We start from the raw sequence: 21,046 nt of genomic DNA, 5'->3' as shown, positions 1-21,046 counted from the left end.
AGATTTTCACACTCTAATACTACTTTCATTTATAGAGCTTTTTTATCCTGCAGAATCCCAAAGAGCTTTACAGACTATGAAGCAATCACTTAAAGGAGAACTGCAACAAAATATAAAAGTTTGCAAACAGACGTCCATTTTAAACATGTCTAAATCACTAATAATTTATTTTAAAAGCACTCTGCATTCTTATAAAATATTTAAATATGAACTACAGTCACACTGTCAACCTGATGAAACATCAAGAGAGCTCAGACATGCAGTGAGAGAGACAAACAAGAGATTTTCCACAGTGGATTTTTTTTTTTATTTTAAATTGTACATAAAAATGTATGTATTAAATCAAACAAGTAAAGAAAACATAGAACTGTGGAAGATTCCTGCAGTTTCTTATGCCGTTAGCTGCAGATCTGATCTTCCAGTCTTGACACATGTCAAACTGTGTTTGTTGTGAAATTATTATAAAGGTGGCTGTCTCCACAGATGCCACAGCTGTTCAAAGCACATCAATGGAGACATTTTCAGGTATTTGTAAATACTGCTTTGTACTTTCCTTGTTTAACTTACAGGTCCCGATTAAGTGATTTTTTTTTTCTGTAGTCATGTAAGACAGTAGCTTAAAAAAAAAAAAATGAAATTGGAGGTTTTAAAACTCAGTACCAAAACACAGCCACTTCTGGAGTGAATTAGGAAAACTGCCATACAGTGAACAGAGTGTATACAACAGTTTGGGATAGGAAGTGATGAGTACTGTATCCTATTGAATTTAAGAGGGAATTTTGCTAGACAATACATAATTAAGCAAGTAAAAATGTGGCTTGCTTATCAGCATTAAAGTGTGGTTAAAGTCAGAAAAGTGAATAAAAATAGCACTGCCTTAATCGAGTGGTTTTCAAACTTTTTTTTGGTGACCCAATTGAAGAAAATTCTTGCTGTCCATGACCTAATGGAGTAGGGGAAGAGGGGTTTGGGGTTTGAGAGGGGCTCAGGGCTGGGTATGAGGGGTTCAGGGTGTGGGAAAGGGTCAGGGCTGGGCTGGGCATGCAGGCTCTGGGGTGGGCCAGGGATGAGAGGTTTGGGGTGCACGAAGGGGCTCCAGGTTTGAGGGGCTCAGAGCTTGGGCAGGGGATTGGGGCACAGGGTTACCTCAGGCAGCTCTCAGTCAGCGGGGCAGCACTGGTGCTAAGGCAGGCTTCCTGATGTCCTGGCACCACTGCACCCTGGAAGCGGCAAGCAACAGGTCCGGCTCCTAGGAGGAGATGTGCAAGCGGTTCGTGCGGCTCTTGCCCACAGGCACCGACACCCCACCCCCAGCTCCCATTGGATGGGAACCAGTGCTTGGGGCGGTGGCAGTGCACAGAACCCCGTGGGGGCGCCGCCTAGGAGCCAGACCTGCTGCTGGCTGCTTCCAAGGTACAGTGCAGCGTCAGAACAGGTAGAGACTAGCCTGCCTTAGCTGGCCAGCACAGCTGATGGGACTTTTAATGGCCCGGTTGGTGGTGCTTACCAGAGATGCCAGGACCCAGTACTGGGTCGCGACCTGCAGTTTTAAAACCACTGCCTTAATCACAGATCTGTGTGGATTCTGTGTCTTATATACTTATAGTAAAAACAAATAAGTTATTAGCTTTATTCCTTTAAGCATTGCAGATCCAACAAAACACTGAATTATTTTCTGGTTTACATACAGAATTGTTAACTAAGTTCCATATGCAGAATATCTTTACTAACAGTGATCATACACAAGCTAAGAGATCCCAGACTGACTTTGCAAGACTGCGACTTAGAAAGGTCCCCCCCAGTATCTTAGTAACCAGAGCACCATCATGAGGCACTGGTTGTTTTAGTACGGAAACAACCACAGGCAGACCCAATAATCCAGTCTCCAATTTCTAGCATGAATGCCAATTCATCAATAGATATAGCCAGCAAAATTATTCCACAAATGCTTTTACATATCAGATGCAGTTGGAAGGAACACCTTAAAAACAAAGAAGTGCCCCCCTAAACAGTAAATTTTTGGATTTTCCCCATGGACAAAATGAAATTTGCTCAGCCAAAGTGTAATCAATTGCCTTCGTTAAGGAGCTCTGAACATATTAGTTCAATAGATACAGAGAATCCCCCAAAGCTATTGGAATAAAACATTTTGCCTCTCAGCCACCAAGCATAAAATGATAAATTGGCCTTAACAACAACTGTTGGAACCAGAAAAGTACTGAGGTGGGAGAAACATAGGAACAGGGAAGAAAATTACCTTCTTTTAAGCCTAAAATCCACATGGTATCCAAAGCATCAATTAACGTAAGACCGAGTCCAAACCACTCGCTGTAGGATTTGGACAAAGGCTTCAGTTCATCATGTCCCCAGGCAAACTCTTTATAACCTTTCCATGCATGGCGGAATGCTTCTATCACAGCCATCTGACGTTCATTTATGGGCACTGTGAATGGAAACCAACACCTTGTTGAAGAATGCTGAAGCTCAGAGTTATGCAGCCATATGAGACTCTTCTCCACAAACTCTACCCAAAATCAAGAGCCCTCATCTCTGCAACTAAAGGTTACATTACACTGGCTTCAGTTACCTGAAGTTATTCCTTTTTAATAGGGTCTTTCCAACCTGCAGTAAGCAGTCAATATTTTTAACCAATGATTTAGTGAGTCAGCAATGGAAATCTCATTAACACTGAACTCCAAAACTAATATTTAGAGAAATACACACAAAAAACTATGTTAATGTTAAAAGAGCATTATTAAGGTTGCCAAGTCAAGCATTTTTAACTTAAGATATCTCAGAATTAAGGCTGCCTGTAAAAACTTAATTCAGTCCCCTTGCGAGTATGCATTATGATACAGTTTTAGTTACATGATAATAAATTTTTACCACAGGATCCCTATCTCATTCCTCTACTACCCAATTTCAAGTCCCTGCTCCAGACCATGGGGGTGCTAGAGCTTTTCACAGAAAAGACCACCAGAATTTATCAGCAAAACAACTTATTTTCCCTAGCCTTCATCTCGAAAACAGCTGAACAGTTTTGGTTGAAATTTTCCAAAAAACAGTTCAGCCTGAGGCAGACACCCAGCATGAAAAATTTCAGCCCAAGTGGTTAAAGTCTGGCAAAAAGTTATGAGCAACTGAAGAACGGTTCTTATTATGGGAGTGTCTGGCAACCCTAACAACAGGTGTTGCTATCAGTCCCACCTATATTAAGGGAACTTAGACTTCAGGATGCCTATGCACTGCATCCTATTACAGGTAAAGCCCAGGGTTTGCAATAAACAAGAACTCCGTCCCACTAGCTCATTGGACAGCAGATTCCCAGATTCTTTCCTGCACTGGGAGAGCAACTGAAGAGACAGCTGCTGCAGCTGTCTATTCCTGGTAATCCTCAAAAGCAGTGTGTGATTAATTAAATGGAGGAAGTCACTTCCTTTCCCCCCGACCAGTTTCCAAGAGACCAGCAAATCACTGTTGAGAAAAAAAGTCGCCCTTTTCAAGCCATCTCTCTAAACAGCTATTTTTCCCAATGGGAGGGCATTTCTCCTTTTGGGAGGTGGAGCAGAGAGAAAAATCAGGCCATGCTGCCTATTTTCAGTGCTATTCCTATTTTTCAATTTCAGGGAGAGAGAAAAAGGCAAGAGAGGCCAATTTAAATAAGGGGAGGAAGGTTGTGCATGAAGGCATGCACACACTGGGAAACCAGGAAAAAACAGTAGCAAGACATATTTAAATGGGAGGGACCAAATGCTTCACCAAGCAAGGGGAATGTACATTTTGCAGAGCAGGGAAGCTGGTTGAGGGCAGGTGCCTATAGCACTCCTCAACACAACGATGTCATCTCCTGGCAAGGCAAAGGAGAAGCCAATAACCAGGAAGCTCTCAAAAACATTCCCTAGTGTAGGGCCATCCTGGTTCCACTGCTGTCCACTTACACAGGAGGCATTGCTGCTGCAGAAATAAAGACAGCACTTTCATTAAGCATAAGTAAGTATAGTTTAAATATACTCAATTTAATAAATCACTCTGGGGCTTATGGTTTACTGTGGTTTGTTTTTGAATCTTCCATTTCATTACCAATGTTATCACGCAGTATCCAGGTCAAGGTTAGGGTACAGATGCATGCACCCAATATACATCAGAAGCAAAAACATACACTTTGTTTGGGAGTGGCAAGCAGGTAGAGGTGAGCTGCACAGTGGCCGCAACTACAGCATGCAGTCTATCGATACATGATCTGGCAATTACAGCCATGTATGCTGTGCCATGGTAACAACTAGTACATCTGATGCAATATTCGTGCATCACTATTTTCATATTCTCAGTTCTCAGTATTATTTGTGAATCACCAAAAACCTTGAAAAAACATGCACCTGTAGGTTGTCACAGCAGATCATGTATGCTGCAGGACTTAGATGTTCTAGATGAATAATGCATAACCTCTTTTAATTCAGTTCTTCCCCTTTCCCACAGGAAGCAACTTTACCTTTGCTAAAAATAGCAGATTTAATTAAAGGGATGGCATAAGTTTGACTGTGAATGTGAACAGGGAGATATAAACATTCAAATCTCATGGTCAATAATGAGAAAGGTGCTGGTCTCTAGCCTACTACCTGGCTCTTTCTGATCTTCCTCTTCCACAGATGATGGTTTTTCTGGTTCCTTTATTTTACTGGAAGGAGGTTCAGTGTTTTGGTCAGGTTCTATCACTGCTCCTCTCCAACTGCAAGTACAAGGTATTTCAATAATATTTAACTAGATTAAAACAGAGACGAGTTAAAATGGATTATCCTTATCTCTACTGTCAAACATTGTTCATTTCATATTTTCACAACAGCCTGATAAAGAGGGAACTAAATATCAGAGGGGCAGCCGTGTTAGTCTGTAGCCACAAGAATAATGAGGAGTCCGATAGCACTTTAAAGACTAACAGATTTATTTGGGCATAAGCTTTTGTGGGTTAAAAAAAAAACAAAACAAAACCCCTCACCCACTTCTTCAGATGCATGGAGTGAAATTACAGATGCAATATAAATATACTGACACATGAAGAGAAGGGAGTTACCTTACAAGTGGAGAACAGTGTTAACAAGGCAATTCAGTCTGGGTGGATGTGGTCCATTTGACATCTCATCAATTATTGGGAGTGGACCATATCCACCCTGACTGAATTGGTTTTGTTAACATTGGTTCTCCGCTTGTAAGGTAATTCCCTTCTCTTCATGTGCCAGTATATTCATGCCTGCATCTGTAATTTTCCCACCATGCATCTGAAGTGGGGTTTTTTTTACCCCCGAAAGCTTATGCCCAAATAAATCTGTTAGTATTCGAGGTGCCACCAGACTCCTCTTTGTTTTTTAGGGAACTAAATGACATTTTGATCAGGGCACATGATAGGAAAAGATCACTTATTGGCTCATTAATCGCTATTTGAAGTCAGTGATTTCTTCCAGGCAAATAGTAACAACTCTTTCATTGAATTGAATTAAGAAACATGAAGGCTTTTAGGATTCCATGAAAGCGTTGCTGCTGTAATGGAATTTCTTAAAGGAATCAGAAATACACAAACTCAAAATGTGTGAAAGATCATTGCATTTGAAATATTACAGGTGTTGTCTTCCAGGTTTGAAATTATTGCATGAATCACTCGCACTTGATTAAAATAGTATCATGCAAATGAGAATTAAGAAATCAGCTGTGAACACAGGACAGCAGCAATGTAAAATGCTTGTTTTGTTACATGCTTTTCTCACCAAAGTGGCATCATAAATCAGTTTGGAAAAGAATTACATAGACTCCTGAAGGTAAAACCTTATAAACAGTACCAAAGTCAAGAAAAGGTTCAGGTTGAGGATTAATAGTTTTGACAATGTCCTTTTATGTATCTGTGCATTAATGCAATTTCAATACGAACTTTAGCTACCCAGAGAGAACTCACAAAGCTTGTATGCTAAAAAAAGATAGACCTTATAGATCCAGTTACTACTACTGCATTAATACTGACATTGTTAATAGCATACTACCGACCTACGCTGAAGTAGTTTTCCTAGATTTACCAGCATTGCTGACAATAGTATCGCTCTAGTCAGTGGTAGCAATGCTGGGAGTGCTTGGATAGATAAGATTCTACAATCACTGTGAGAGGGTTTAGATGATATGATGGCTAGAACACTAGCGCAGACAAGGTGCCACTGCTACTACCAACTGAGCTGCACCAGTGGCAGCAAGGGTGAGAAAAATTTTAGGAAATTATATCTAGTGTAAACATACCATAGGTATCTGTGGTCAACTTTTACTATTCTTTCTATATTGAACAATGAAGTCGTTGGTACAGTGCTTAGTCTAATGGGGCCTCAAACCCCTGAGTAGAGCCTTTGGGCACCAAACACTCACCTAACCAAGCAAATCAATCTAGCAAAAATCAACACTCTGCTGTTATGCAAGGCCAAAGAAGCATATAAGTAAAACAACATTCTAGGCAGACTATGAAAAGCCCTCACAAATTTGTACATTCATCTTTTTCCCAATAGATTCTGAGAGAATAAAAACAAAACTAGAAGACTGCTCCAGCAAACTGTAACTATTTGGAAATACTTCTACCTACCTAATAATGGACTTATCTGTTTTCTCTTCTTTATCAGCCTGGCCACCTTCTTCCTCAGTCTTGCCAGCAATATCTTGGGCCTTTACCCTTGCATCTCTCCGTGGAGGTCTGATCTGCAGATTAGGAGGACCACGTCGGACATGAAGCAGCCTTGAATGTTTCTAAGAAAGAAAGGCAAAAGTAAACCAAGATGCATATGATCTACTGCATGGGTGGCCAATACCCAGTCCAGAAGCATCCTAGAGTTCTACAATGCAACCTGAAAATACCCTCATTTTTAATATAGAGATGTAGTGCAGGGGACTACAGGTCACAGCATACAACCATTCATCTCAACCAGACAGGCTGAGGAGGAGGGAAATCATGTTTGAATTTTTTAATCTCTGGTAAAATTGTACATAGCTCCTTGGGTAACAGTTACGAGTGAGGCTATTAGGCTACCTGTATCATTACGTACGTACGTGTGTGTGTATAAAAAACACAGAGCACTGTCAAAAATGTGAACTTGTCATAAACATATATATAACAAGGTACAACAATTGACACTAGTTATAACAAAGAGATGTGTTCCTAAGGGCTTACACAATGCAGAAGTGATCCAATACCAGGAATTATTTTTCATAGTAGATGTACATTATACAAATTAGAAGAAAGCATCACATGAGAGATCATTTTCATTTAAAACAAAGAATCCTAAATTCCCTGAACTAATTGTGTGAACAGGAGAATGTGCGTGGAGACACATACACACACTTTAAACAGAGCTCCTTCTTCCTATTACTTCCCCAATGAATTTCTTGGAAACCAGACCGTTTGTATGATCCGTTAGAAGCGTATCCATAAAATAAATAACTTTCACACACCTTTAGGGGATCTCAGAGTTAGAGAGCTACCAGATTTATTATTATTTCCATCTATTCTGGGAAGCTGTTGCAGTTTACCAGAGATGCCAACTACCCTCTGACTCATATTCAACTGTACACACTCCAGCCAGCCACAGAGCCTGGGCTGAGGTTTGGAGTTAGAGGGGTTAGAGCACATATTGCTGAATGGGAGGCAGGCAATGGTGGTAGGCCTGTGCCTCTAGACCAAGCACAAGCAGATTTATCAACATAGTAAAATGGAGCCTATAATACCAGGTCACAACAGCGTGAAGTCTCAGCAGTGACAAGCACACCAGTGGTTTAAGAAACATACTGAATACAAGTTCACTATTAAACAAAGCCCATATGTCATCTCCTGAGAATTCCAGAAATATCTCACCTCCCAAATGCTTTCATTGTATATTAGTGCTCCTATTAGACAGCTGACTAGCTCCTTCAGATTGAGCTAAGAAGAGAGTTCTCAGAAATCAGAGCAATTCTCTCCTCTTTGTCTATGGATACAAACAAAAGCCAGAAATACTACACTGGAACCAAAGCCTTTCTTGAGAGTTGAGTTCTCTACCCATAGGAAATTAATTCTTACACCAGGCCTTCATTTCTTTTTCCTTTACAACTGTTGGAATTAAATGCTATTTGTAGCTTTCACAAACCCTATTAGGTAGGGTTAAGAGGAACATTTTTCCTTGCAATACCTGAGGTGAAAGCTCTGGGTAGTTGGCATCTGCTTTCTGCGGTGCTGGTAAAACAGCTGGATTTGCTGGTTTCAATCCAGGGATTTCTAGTTCTGTCTTCTGATCTTCTGATGATTTGTTCATTATACCTATATGTATAAAATACATTCAGTACACATCAAACTACCTTGCATAAGGAATTAATAGTTTCGAAGCTAGCTGGAAAACTAACTCTCCCCACACCAAATGTAGATAAGCCCTAAGGTAATCACCTGTATTTTGTATGCAAGTGATACCTTTGCCAAAAAAAAAAAAAAACAAAAACAAAAAAGCAGCAAACTAGGGAAGCCAACAGATCTTACATGTCTAACTGAAAGTGTTAAAAAAAAAACCTTTTCAACGCTGTAAGAAGGCAGTGTTGAAGGCAAACTTAGACCTGTTTCCCAAAAGTGCTTAAAGAGTTCAAGCCTTCTGCATAATCACAATGAAGAGAGAATTGTTTATCTTACCGTCTAAGTCTTCAGGTTTGGGCTGATATTTCATTTATTTTTTAAACTAAGTACTAAGGATGTTTGCAGCCTCTAAACTCATTATTAGCCAAAACAAAATGTCACTTCAGATATTTAGGATGAAGAACCAAAGTGAAACAACTGTTATTTAAATTTTTTAAAAGGAATGGATAGAGTAGTTTCTACCTGAACATTTGCAATAAAATGTATGTCACATTTACTAAACTTCTAAATAAAATATTTTTTTTCTGGAGACGTAGAGCACACCTTGTAAAAATGTAATTACAAAAACTAATAAGCAATTTTTTAAACCATTTATGACATTTATTAGGGCAACCTTGAACTGTATGAAAGACGTACTTTTCCACTGTTCCCCCATGTTTGTGTATGAAATGACTCCACAGACTGCCAAGAAGGCAAACAGGAAGAGAATTACACTCCGCTGTAGTCGAGAAAGCTGTTTCCATTTCTTTGAGAAAGAAAATAAATAAGAGGAAGACTCTTTAGCATGACAAGTAGAAAGCCAGCCCATTGCTGTCAAACAAACTAACACATGGAAGTTCTTTCAGAGTAAGAAATGAAATTGATTATGTGTAAGTTTTACACTGTTTCCTATTTTGAAAATAGATCAGTTACTTTGTCATGATATGGAAACTAGCAACACAGCATGCTAGCATATGGTAGGCTAGATTTGAGAACAATATTAGAGCCACCCACTGCCGGAGTCTGTAGAGATTTGAGAAATTGCACTGTGATAAATCTCCCGGACAGATCATCAGCTACAGTACACGGATTTTTACAGCAATCTTTCACTGGCTGATCTATGCATCTGCCCAGATTTGGTTCTAGAAAAGAGCCAAGAGGCTCCTCCCTTCTGGCCAACAAGGTGCACACAAGGGACATGCAAAGCAGAAGAAAAATAGGTGAGGGGAGGAGGAAGAATGAAAAAATGACATTAGTGCATCAAAAGAGGAAGCTTAAAAATAAAATAAGCATCTCAGGCTGGAGAGGAAAAGCAAGACACTCCACCTTGAACAATCACTCTTTGTGAAACTGTTATGTAAATAAGAGACTGTCACCAAAAAAAGACAACCACCCACATTCAGCTTTGGGAAAGTGCAGTAAACCAACAGCATAATTAACAAGAAAATAAAAGACAAGAGAAGGTTCACACTTAAGTACAATCCTATGAAATCAGAAGCCAGAGTACAGTAAAAACCAGCCTTCTATTACAGATGTTCAGTAAACTGCATTTAGTGATAGCATTTTGGGTCTTGTATATTTTAGTGCCCCCATACCATACATACCATTTCACTAGCCCTTTTTAAAACAAAAAAACAAAAAAACAAACAGAGTAACAGCTTGCTGTTAATTTTTTGCACTAGGAAACCCTTCCCTCACTGGACATAGCAGCATTTGGGCACATCCCTCAGTTTCCCAGAAGCTCTTCTGCACCAGGGTACTTCCCACAAGCCTCACACTCCATTCCTACCAGGATTGAGAGACCAGATGCATCCACAGGCCACAAACATTTCAGTGAAGACTGACATGTCAACACATTTCACTCTGCCAACCAGCATAGACGTACATTTCCTGTTATTCCCTAAACTGATCATTGTATTGCAGACGTCCCAAACTGTGGGGCACACTACCCTAGGGGGCACAGAGGAACATTCAGAGAGTGCAGCTAGGACCCAGCCCGCCCCCACAGGGGGGCAGAGAGGGGAGCTATCCAGCCTTGCTCCTGGCTCTATACCCAGGGCCCCGGCTGCCAGCCCCAGCCCCAGCCCCTTTTACTCCTGCTTGCGTTCCCTGCTCCCGGCAATGGGCATGGGGAGAGGCGAACAGGGTAAGGGGGGGTTGAGATAAAAAGTCTGAGGACTACTGCTATACACTGATCTTGTACATCCCTCCCCAACACAAAGAGTGAGACGTTTATATTGCTCAATCTCCTATATCACCTTTTATCACAACTACCTGATCATCCCCAACCTGGTTCCCTCCGGCAAGCAGAACTGCAGCAGCTCGCCAGGGTAGGAAGGGAATGAAGTTCCTAAGGCTTTCACCTCATTTCTCTCCTGTCTCAAGAGAGACGAAAGGCTGTGACCCCAGACCCTCCCCATGAACATGTTCACCAGCATCCTACCTCTCTTCCTTGAGATGGGTAGGATAAAAGGAGGGGAGTGGCTGTCCAGTGCCCCTCCGGGTATATCCGACCTCTTTTCTTTGGACTGGGAGATGCCAGCCTGTTACCCCGCTTCCCCAGGCAGGGGTGCCTCATGCCCCCTTCCTCCCCATCTAGGGTGCCCTTTCAGTGGGGGAATGGGCACTGCCTGTCCTCCGCACCCCCGCTGAAGTGTCGGAGATCTCCCCAACCCTCCTCCACATCAGGCGGGGAGCACCGCTCCCGCTGCAATGGGGGTCCTGCCACCCCCGTACCCCTCAAACACGGGGGGATGTTCCCTCTTCCCTTGACTGCTGGGGAAACCCCCCCGCTGAGGATACCGACCGCCCCCCCCACTGAGGGTGCCACCCCCAGCAGCTCCCCCTCTCTCCAGCGCGGGGCTGGGGCTACCAGGTTCCCCTCCCCCTCCAGCGGGGAGCAGGGTCTCCCCTCAACCTCCAGCGGGGAGGGGGCGGGGAGCCGCGTCACCCGGGCCCCTCCCCTTCCCGCGGGAAGCTCCCCCAGCCGGGCCCCTCACCCTCCAGCAGGAGCGCCTCCTCCAGGCCTTGCTGTTGTTGTAGCCGCCTGCCCCCGCCGCCTCCCCGGGGCTCAGCGTCACCGAGATGAAGTCCCGTCGCGGCGGCGGCTGCGCCGAGTACATAACGGCGGTTTCAGGACGCAGAGGCCGGCGCGCGCACGGCTCCCAACCGCCAGCCGCCGTCCGCCCCAACCGCCATTATCCTGCCCCGCAGCCTCCCAGCCGCCACGGCGCGGCGCCGGACGAGCCCGCTTCCGGGTGCCTCTCTAGCCTCCCGCCCAGCGGGACTCTATGGCGCCCGTAGCAACAGCCTCCCGCTTGCATGCCTTAGCAACGCCGGGCCTCGGCTGCTGGGTGGCCGTGGGGGCCCCAGAGGTGCCCGTCCCCCCATTATCGCGCATTGCGCTGCAAGGGGGAGCGAACCTCATTGTGAAACATCACCTCCCCCCCCCAGATATCCACCGAGGGGTACCACCTTTGTAATGCAAAAAACAAACCAACCCCCCACTAGGGTGACCAGATGTCCCGATTTTATAGGGACAGTCCCAATTTTTGGGTCTTTTTCTTATATAGGCTCCTATTACCCCCCAACCTCTGGCCCGATTCTTTAGACTTGCTGTCTGGTCACCCTACCCGGCACCCTCCCCCACAAAGCAAGCCTACCACAATCCCAACCGCAAAGCAACTCCGCAACCCCGCTTCCAACAGCCGCTAATCGTATCGAGAGAGATAACACATATAGATAAGAGATCAGTAATGTCACACGACTCAGGCCCTCTCTCACCCGCATGCGATGCGCTTGCGTGGTGGTGGCACACAGCTGCTGGATTTCCAACAGTTTTGATCTGTTATCGCTTAAATTGTGGAGGTGGGAACACTGCAGCTGGCCACAGAAACTTCAAACACTGGATATCCCAGTGTATTGTGATAATAATGCAAATCTTTAGACCCACTTTAAAAAAAACAAACAGCAGATTAAATTAGTTTTCTGGCAAAGCCATAAAAAAAAAAGGCCAGGCCAATCAAATGCCAGCCAGGTGGTACCCTACATCCACCAGCCAGGCAGGACAGTTAGAGCAGAATTTGATCACCCTTTGGCTACAGATAGAGATCCTTTCACCTGTCCACAATGCAGCCACAGTGGGGGTGAGGCACAGCAACCATTTTACCAAAACCAGTTCAGCTAATGCAGCTAGGGTTACCAACATCAGATGAATTCCTGGAGGTTTCACCACATGACAATCTTTAATTAAAGAGTAATTTTTAATTCCTGGGGACTCCAGGACAATCCTGGAGGGTTGGCAACTCAATGCAACACAACAGGTAGCCACAGAGAGCCCCAGGGCACAACTTGAGGGGTCCTGTGTTCAAGCTCTGGCATGAGAATACCTAGTTCTTGAAAAGCACATTGACTCTTGAGGCCAGTGGGGAAGTACAGTGCTCCCCCTTTTATGACCTCCCTGGCTTGCACACGTTGCAAATTTCCCCCACTCCCACCAGTGTTTAGCAGGGAACCTCCACCCACTCTCTCTAATGTCCTTCACAAACACACTAGTCCTGAACACATTAGTGAGTCCCCTCCCACAAGGCTGATATTGCGCAGGAATTTGGAGCAGTGAAGATCACATAGGTTTGTAGGAGACTTTAAATTTGCTTACGCTGGCCCCTTGTTTAACAGTTGCACACAAGGCTATGTAAACATTTAGCGCAAGGCATGGTGAAGAAGAATCATACTTAATGGAAACTGCAGGGAGAATGGAAGAGGATAAGATATAATTCCGTGAATTGGGATTGCTAGCTAACCTGTCCCAATATCTGTGAGAGACCCAAGGTGGGTGAGGTCACATCTTTCTTTGGACAAACTTCTGTTGGTGAGAGAGACAAATTTTCAAGCTACAACACAGAGCTCTTCTTCAAGTCTGGGAAACAGTCAGACTGTCACCATTAAATACAAGGTAGAAGAGATCATTAATGCTAAACTAACATATTTCAATTTATGTTAACATATTACTTATGCTGAACAATCTGTTCCACCACGTATTTAGCTCTGACACTCTAATTAAGTTTCCGAGATCTGAAGAAGAGCTCTGTGTAAGCTCAAAAGCTTAGCTCTCTCACCAACAGAAGTTGGTACAGTAAAAGATATTCTTTCAGTGATTGCTCATATCAATTCCAATTAGGTGCGTGCATGCCGCATGCACAGACGCCTGAAATTTTTCCCTTAGCAGCTCCTTTCGGGTGGTCTGGGGAGTCCCCTGGATATATGGCCCTGCCGACCCAGCCCCTCCTCAGTTCCTTTGTTGGAACAGCAGTCGCTTGCCTAGCATGTGCTTCCCTTAGTGTACGTTCTGATAGTTGTAGTTTAGCTCTTAGTTAGTTGTATAGTTAGTGTATATAGCAGTAGATAAGGCTTGAGAATGGGGCTTTTCCAATGACAGGCCTACGCCTCAGGGATCTGAGATGACGTTGGCAGACGCCCCACCATCTGTCCAAGTTGCCGCTGAGTCGACTCTGATGCAAGTCACACTGCAGAGCCAGGCTACTGCCCCTGCAACAACAGTCACCTCAGAGGCTCCTAGCACTGACCAGGAGGAGATCAGAGAGCTGGAGGGTCAGGAGGACCCCGTGCCACCTTTAGCCTCCTCAGCTTCATCCCTGGACAAGGCAGTGGCTTCTACTTCAGGTCCTCCATCAATTAACCATAGGGCTCACCAGGACCTTCTGTGGAAGATCGCCTGTAACATGGGATTGCAGGCAAAAGAGGTTGTCAAACCTGAGGATCCCATGGTCGACATCCTTGCACCAGAAGACCACTCCAGGGTAGCTCTGCCCCAATAAAAATGATCCAGAGCAACATTAAGTCTCTGTGGCAGACCCCTGCATCCATCCAGCTCACTGCTAGAGGCATGGAGCGCAAGTATTTTGTCCCTTCTAAAGGTTATGAGTTCCTGTTCTCACACCTGCAGCTATGCTCGCTGGTAGTGGCTGCGGTTAATGAGAAGGAGAGACAGGGGCAGCAGGGACCAACCCCTAAATCCAAGGAGTTGAAAGGGATGGACCTTTTTGGTAGAAAGGTCTACTCTCTGGGGGGCCTGCAGCTGAGGATAGTGAACCAGAAAACTATCCTCAGCAGATATAACTTCAATTCACAGGCCTCCCTGGGGAAGTTTTAGGAGCTGATGCCAACAGACTCTAGAGCCGAGTTCTCAGCAGTTATTGGCGAAGGGAAGGCAGTGGCGCGGATCTCCTTGCAGGCCTTGCTAGACTCTGCAGACTCGGCTGCCCACACCCTTTCCTCTGGGATAGTCATGAGGAGGAGCTCGTGGCTACAAGCATCAGGGCTGCTCTGAGGTGCAGCAAACCCTGCAGGACCTACCGTTCGAAGGCACAGGGTTATTCTCAGAGCAGACTCCAGGCTGCACAGCCTAAAGGACTCCTGGGTGACTATGAAGTCATTGGATATGCACACCCTGGCAATCCAATGAAAATATTTCAAACCCCAACTACAACAACAGAGATCATATCCTCCTTGGCCAAGGCAGGATCTTTATAGATGTGGGGGCAGAAATGGCAGCCACATGCCCTCCCATCCTCTGGGGCAAGAACAGGGCCTGAACAAACCTTCGTTAGGCTCAAAACATACCTTTTGAATGTCCACTCAAGAATGGAGCACCTGTCTCAGCACTGGATCCTTCCACAAGTTTTTTGGACCATCTATCCCACTTCTACCGTGCTTGGTCCCAAATAACTTCAGACCACTAGGTTCTTCTCACGGTAAAACTGGGATATTCTCTCCAATTCTGCCCCTATCCTCCCTCCCACCCCTGTTCCTATCCCTCTTCAGGGACTCCTCTCATGAGCAACTCCTTATCCAGGAGGCGTGGACACTCCTCACCATAGGAGCAGTGGAGGAGGTTCTTCAGGAGCTCTGGGGCAAGAGATTCTATTCCCGATACTTCCTAATCCCCAAAACCAAGAGGGGTCTCAGACCCATTCTAGACCTATGAGGACTCAACAAGTTCATGGTAAAGTTGAAGTTCTCACTCCATATCAATATCAAGGAGCTGAGGATGGTGTGACTAGCATGTCAAACCTTCCAGGCCTGACTACAAGGCCAGTGCATGGCAGTTCTGACGGACACCACCACTGCCATGTTTTACATCAACAAGCAGGGTGGAGCCTGCTCCTCTCCCCTATGTCAGGAAGCTCTCCAGCTATGGGAGTTCTGCATAGCCCACTCCAGTCACCTGGAAGCATCCTATCTACCAAGAGTTCAGAACGCACTGGCGGACTACCTAAGCAGATCCTTCCACATGCACAAGTGGTCCATTTGTCTGGATGTCATACACTCCATCTTCCAAAAGGTGGGGGTTTCCCCAAGTTGTTTTGTTTGCTGCCTGGGGCAACAGAAAGTGCCCAGTGTTCTGCTCTTTCCAGAAGCACAGCCCAGGCTCAATCATAGATGCATTCCTGGTACCCTGGGGAGGCCGCATGCTCTACGCCTTCCCCTTGACCCCTCTCATGCACAAAATCGTACTCAAGGTCTGCAGGGATGGGGTGGAGAGAATTCTGGTGGCACTAGCATGGCCATGACAACGTGGGTACAATCATGCACCTGGAGCTGTCAGTGGACGCTCCTCCCCGACTTGAGCATTCAGGATCACAGTTGTCTTCATCACCCCGACCTCCAGTCCCTCCACCTCACAGCCTGGAAGCTTCATGGTTGAAGACCATGGAGCTTCTGTTCTCAGAACAGGTAAGGAAGGTCTTATTCGGCAGTAGAAAGTCCTCCACTAGGGCCACTTGTCTGGCAAAGTAGAAAAGGTTTACCTGCTGGTGTGACCAGTGTCATACACCCCCACTTCAGGCACCTATATCTCTCATCCTAGAGTACCTTCTGCACCAGAAACAGCAAAGCCTGGCAGAGGCATCCATAGAAGTACCCGTCGCTGCTATCGTGGTCTTCCAACCGGGAGGGTGGATGCTCCGTCTTCGCCAACCCCATGGTTGGCTGGTTCCTCAAGGTCTGGAACGGCTGCATCCCCAGATTAGACAGCCTGTTCCTGCATGGGACCTTTACTTGGTCCTCTCCAGACTAATGCCCACCTCCCGCCCTTGAACCGCTGGTGACTTGCTCCCAGCTATACCTGTCATGGAAGGTAGCCTTCCTGGTCGCCATTACATCAGCAAGGAGAGTGTCCGAGTTAAAGTCTCTTACTCAGACCCCAGGTGCAACTCAGACCTCACCCAACCTTTCTTCCTAAGGTTGTGTCACATTTCCATACTAGCCAAGACATATTCCTGTTTTTTATCCTAAGCCTCATACCAGTAGCTACGAGCAGTCATTCCACTCTTTTGATGTTCGGTGAGCACTAGCCTTCTATATCGAGTGCACAAAGCTGCTCAGGAAGTCAAACCAGTTGTTTGTAGTGGTGGCAGACTGGAAGAAAGGACTCCCGGTCTCATCTCAAAGAATATATTCCTGGATCACATCATGCATCCACACATGCTACAAACTGGCCCAGATACCAGCCCCAGCACTTACGGCACACTCCACATGGGCACACACAGACCTCATTGGCAGCATTCCTCGCCCATGTCCCAATACAAGAACTCTGCAGGGCAGCAACTTGGTCCTCTGTGCATACAGTCACCTCTCATTATGCCATCATCCAGCACACCAGAGATGCTGCAGCTTTTGGCAGAGCGGTGCTCCAATCAGCAATTCCATAACTCCAACCCCACCACCTAGGTAAGGCTTGGGAGTCACCTACTTGGAATCGATATGAGCAATCACTCAAAGAAAATAAAATGGTTACTCACCTTCTTGTAACTGTTGTTCTTTGAGATGTGTTGCTCATATCCATTCCAATACCCACCCTCCTACCCCTCTGTCGGAGTAGCTGTGTAGCAGGGTGGTCCCCTGCTCCTCCCCTGAAGGGCTTAAAACAGCCCAGGAGAGGGCTGTGGCTGGGGCAAGAAGCCTGGACTGATTGAGCAAAGTCCCTAGTCAGGCCCAGCTGTCCCCCATAAAAGGCTGGGAGCCAGAAGCCCAGGCAGTCTCCTTCTGCCTGTAGAGGGAGAAGGGCCTGGCTGCATGGCGCTAGAGACGGGGTACCTGAATGGAGCAGGGCTGGGGAAAGGCAGAGGAACTGGGGAAGCTCTGGCCTGAAAAGACTCAGGCTGCAGCCTAGCATAAGGCCAACCAGTACTGGGGGTTGCAGAGGGCAGCCCCGGGGTAGGCAAAGGCAGCCAGTCCAAACCCTTTGCCTTTGATGAGTGGCTGATACTGCAGTCTGCCACAGTGAACTGGGACTAGATGGAGACTGGGCAGTAGCCAAGACTGAGGCAAAGTGGGGATAGTGGGTGGGGGTTCCCCTGGGAGGGGGAGACCCAGAACTGTGAGGGTACTGCAAGGGGACAGCTCCTAGTTAAAGGGGCACTGGGGTCCTAGGAGGGACACAGCGGCCCAGCAGTAGCGGATCACCGGCTGGCAGAGGGCGCTCCAGAGGGCTGGTGAGCTAATTCCTGAGGACAATCAGCAGGAGGCGCCGCAGGGGTGAGTCTGCACCCTTACAAGCTGGCAAGAAGAAACTGAGGGACCGGGTCAGCAGGGGCATATATTCAGCACCATGAAGGCACCACTCCGGGGGGCTCCACAGCTGACCCAATGGGAGCTGCTTAGGGAAAACTTTCTGATGACTATGCACACGGCATGCACACACCTAATTGGAATGGATATGAGCAACACATCTCGAAGAAGTTGAGACAGTGAGTAACTGTTTTTTCCTCATCCACTTTCTGTCTCATATCCTGGGACCAACACAGCTACAACACCACTGCATACACCAATATCTCTAATAAACACGTGGACCAGAGTTTGATTTCTGTCCAGCAACTTTGCAAAACTCTAGCTGTCCACATGACCTGGGTAAGTAATCAGCCAGCAACCTCTATGAGGAGGTCAACCTTACAGAAGATGGTAGCTGCTTAGGTCCTCAGAACACTGGCTAGGCTTAAGAACACTCATGAGAGAATTGCCAAAACCAAAACAATTGTGGTCAAATGTGGACATAAGAATGGCCATGCTGGTCAGATCAATGGTCCATCTAGCCCAGTATCCTGTCTTCTGACAGTGGCCAATGCCAGATGCTTCAGAGAAAGTGAACAGAACTGGGCAATCCACCCCATTGTCCAGTCCCAGCTTCTAGCAGCCAACAGCTGGCAGCTATGCTAAAACGCTACATTATAGGTATTGTGAGAAATAGTGTTTTGGGCCATTACTGTAGACTATACCATAGAACTTTAACAAACGTTGGCACATGAGATTGGTAGAGAGACATAGAGCCCTATGGTTTAGATCTAGTTCGTTGCTTTGAAGGTCAGTGACCAAAAACCAACATCGACTATCAGCTGTTTGGCAGATGATGTGAATGGGGTTGGTTCTTTCAGTACTATTTTATCCTGAGTGGTCCAGGTCCAATGGGACAAAGCCTACCATCACCATTGACCATAATCAGTAGACTATGTTGTAACCTCAGAAAACAATCCAATCTTCTACACTCTAAGAGGTAGGTCCCCCTCCAGGTCAGGTCTGAAGCACAATGGGGAAAGAGAGTTTGCAGCTGCCCATGTCCTATCAGTTCTACAAGTGGACTTCATTTCTCACCACTATCAGACTAGCACTAAATTAACAGGAAATGCTTGTCTGATCTCTGGGAGACCATTTGTCACTAGATTTACAAATAAAACTGAAAGCCTTAACTTTGTCTAGTGTTTGAGAATTAAAGAGAGAAAAACATAAAAAACTAGTCTGGTAGTTATAAAACTACAGAAACAAAGACTAATGAATTCACATTTGGTTTGGTTTCCAGGTGTTTATTTTCCTTTGGTAATAAATCATCAATTCATGCAGTTTGAAAACTCAGCTTGTTTTGCAGACTCAGCCTGACGGGTGGAGGAGGGAATGGGAGGATGTACAACGATCCTCCTTGGATTATCAAAGTACTAGAGCCCAGCAAACCAGCAGAGACATCACCAATCTGCCACTTGTGAAGAATCACTAGGATTTTCCTGTGGATTGTTCCATAAATAGGGTGCCCTTTAAAAGTGATTGCTAATGTGTGATGTTTGAGTAAAAGTGTTATTCCACTTATTACCTTGGTGTAAATTTCTATATAAACAACAGCTGTGAAACTTAATTTAGAGCTCAGCTGTATGTTATCAAGAGGCACACCACCTATTTTAGACCCACATTTAACTCCATCACATAGCCTGTTATCCTACTTTAATTTAAAGCTGGTAAGTCTGAAAAATCAACACTATGAAAAAATGTTCTGCTGAAAAATACATCTCCCATAATGTCAAACTTCATCTATTGTGCTCCATTTCTGGGTTTCTGTCATAATCCTGGAAGAAAGTGCACCATGCCAATATCTTTAAAACAGATCATCAATAATACTATGCTTGTATTCCACAGCAGCAGTGGCAACATCCATGATATCCAGGGACAAAATACCAGAGTATTACCCACATGCAAGAAATACAGATGAAAACCTACTAGAAATCATAGTGATATCTTTATTATAGAACTGTAGTCAAGAAAACTTTGGGAGACATAAAAGAGTGATCTCCCTTTGTTTTGTAAAGTGTCATTCATCCTAAATTCTAGAATTATTTTAACCCCATACATAACAGATACACATAATTAGTATTTAAGGAGTTCCCTTCCAATCCATTTTAATGTTCCAGTTTAAGGCACAAGGAGTCAGAAAATGAACATTCAGTATTCTCATTCAGATCCTATTTGAACACAGTATAAAAACCTGTATCAGGAGCTACATGTTCATGAGATGAAAGTGTGTTGGGCTGAACTGTAATTCAGGCTCTGAAGAAAATGTACTCATTTGCCAGAGGCACTCTGCAGGAAAAAAGTGTCCTTTGAGCACAGTGTAGTTTAAGATAAACCTGTGCCTGACAACAAGCATCACTCACAGAGATACTGTGAGATTTGTCTTCAGCTATCATTCAGGAACTTGACTGAAACAGAATTACCTCAGGAAAATCCTGCAATTTAGATTATAGACTGAACTGTCACAGGCAAGTGCCAAATTTACAATCAATCTTTAAGATACTGGTTACACATGCTAATGAAGTAATTACGGATGCAATTAGTGATCTGGATGTGCAAATAGCCATTTGCAACTCATATGTGCAGATACAACTCACACATGCAAATCTGGCAGACTAAATTTAGATTCTTTCTTAAGAAATTATGCGCCCACTGCATAAATTACAAATCACTCTACAGGCTATTTTTATATTTCACCAAAATTCTGGGTACAGTTCAGAGGCAGGAGTTTTAAAAATTCACTCTTTTAGTTTATAAAAAGATTTATGTTTAATAATAGATTCAACAATTTCCTGATCGGGGCAGCTGAAATATCAGAATCCAAATTAAATATATTCCCCAATTGCTTTCTTTAGCTTTATAAAATGGCTGTTATTGGGAGGGGGGGGGGAAACGACTCTGGGTGACAAATTTTCTGACCCTGAAGATATCTGTAGAACTGCATCTGCAAATGCAGTATTTGGTCAATAGACTCTCGGTATATTTTTATAACGATGAAATGACTTTGGTGATCTCAATGCAGATTTCAGTGGATTGGTATTC

General features: G+C 44.9%; 1 protein-coding gene across 2 annotated transcripts in view; it reads right to left on the bottom strand.

Moving 5' to 3' along the window:
- MAN1B1 (mannosidase alpha class 1B member 1) overlaps nucleotides 1–11,575 on the bottom strand; it is a 29,238-nt gene extending 17,663 nt beyond the window's left edge. The window contains exons 1-6 of one of the 2 annotated variants that reach the window (XM_030535794.1): nucleotides 11,374–11,575; nucleotides 9,032–9,140; nucleotides 8,184–8,311; nucleotides 6,608–6,768; nucleotides 4,617–4,726; nucleotides 2,258–2,443 (exon numbers count right to left, since the gene is read on the bottom strand). In XM_030535794.1, the coding sequence (XP_030391654.1) occupies nucleotides 2,258–2,443; nucleotides 4,617–4,726; nucleotides 6,608–6,768; nucleotides 8,184–8,311; nucleotides 9,032–9,140; nucleotides 11,374–11,496 (817 nt within the window). In that variant the 5' untranslated portion in view covers nucleotides 11,497–11,575. The remainder of the gene's footprint in view (nucleotides 1–2,257; nucleotides 2,444–4,616; nucleotides 4,727–6,607; nucleotides 6,769–8,183; nucleotides 8,312–9,031; nucleotides 9,141–11,373) is intronic. The other variant, XM_030535795.1, reaches the window with a different exon arrangement.
- Nucleotides 11,576–21,046: the final 9,471 nt, after the last annotated feature.

This window comes from Gopherus evgoodei, chromosome 16 (assembly GCF_007399415.2).
Source record: "Gopherus evgoodei ecotype Sinaloan lineage chromosome 16, rGopEvg1_v1.p, whole genome shotgun sequence".
In the NCBI taxonomy this organism is placed as follows: Eukaryota; Metazoa; Chordata; order Testudines; family Testudinidae; genus Gopherus; species Gopherus evgoodei.
The sequence above is the reverse complement of the archived record's forward strand: the minus strand, read 5'-3'. Positions and strand labels throughout refer to the sequence as shown.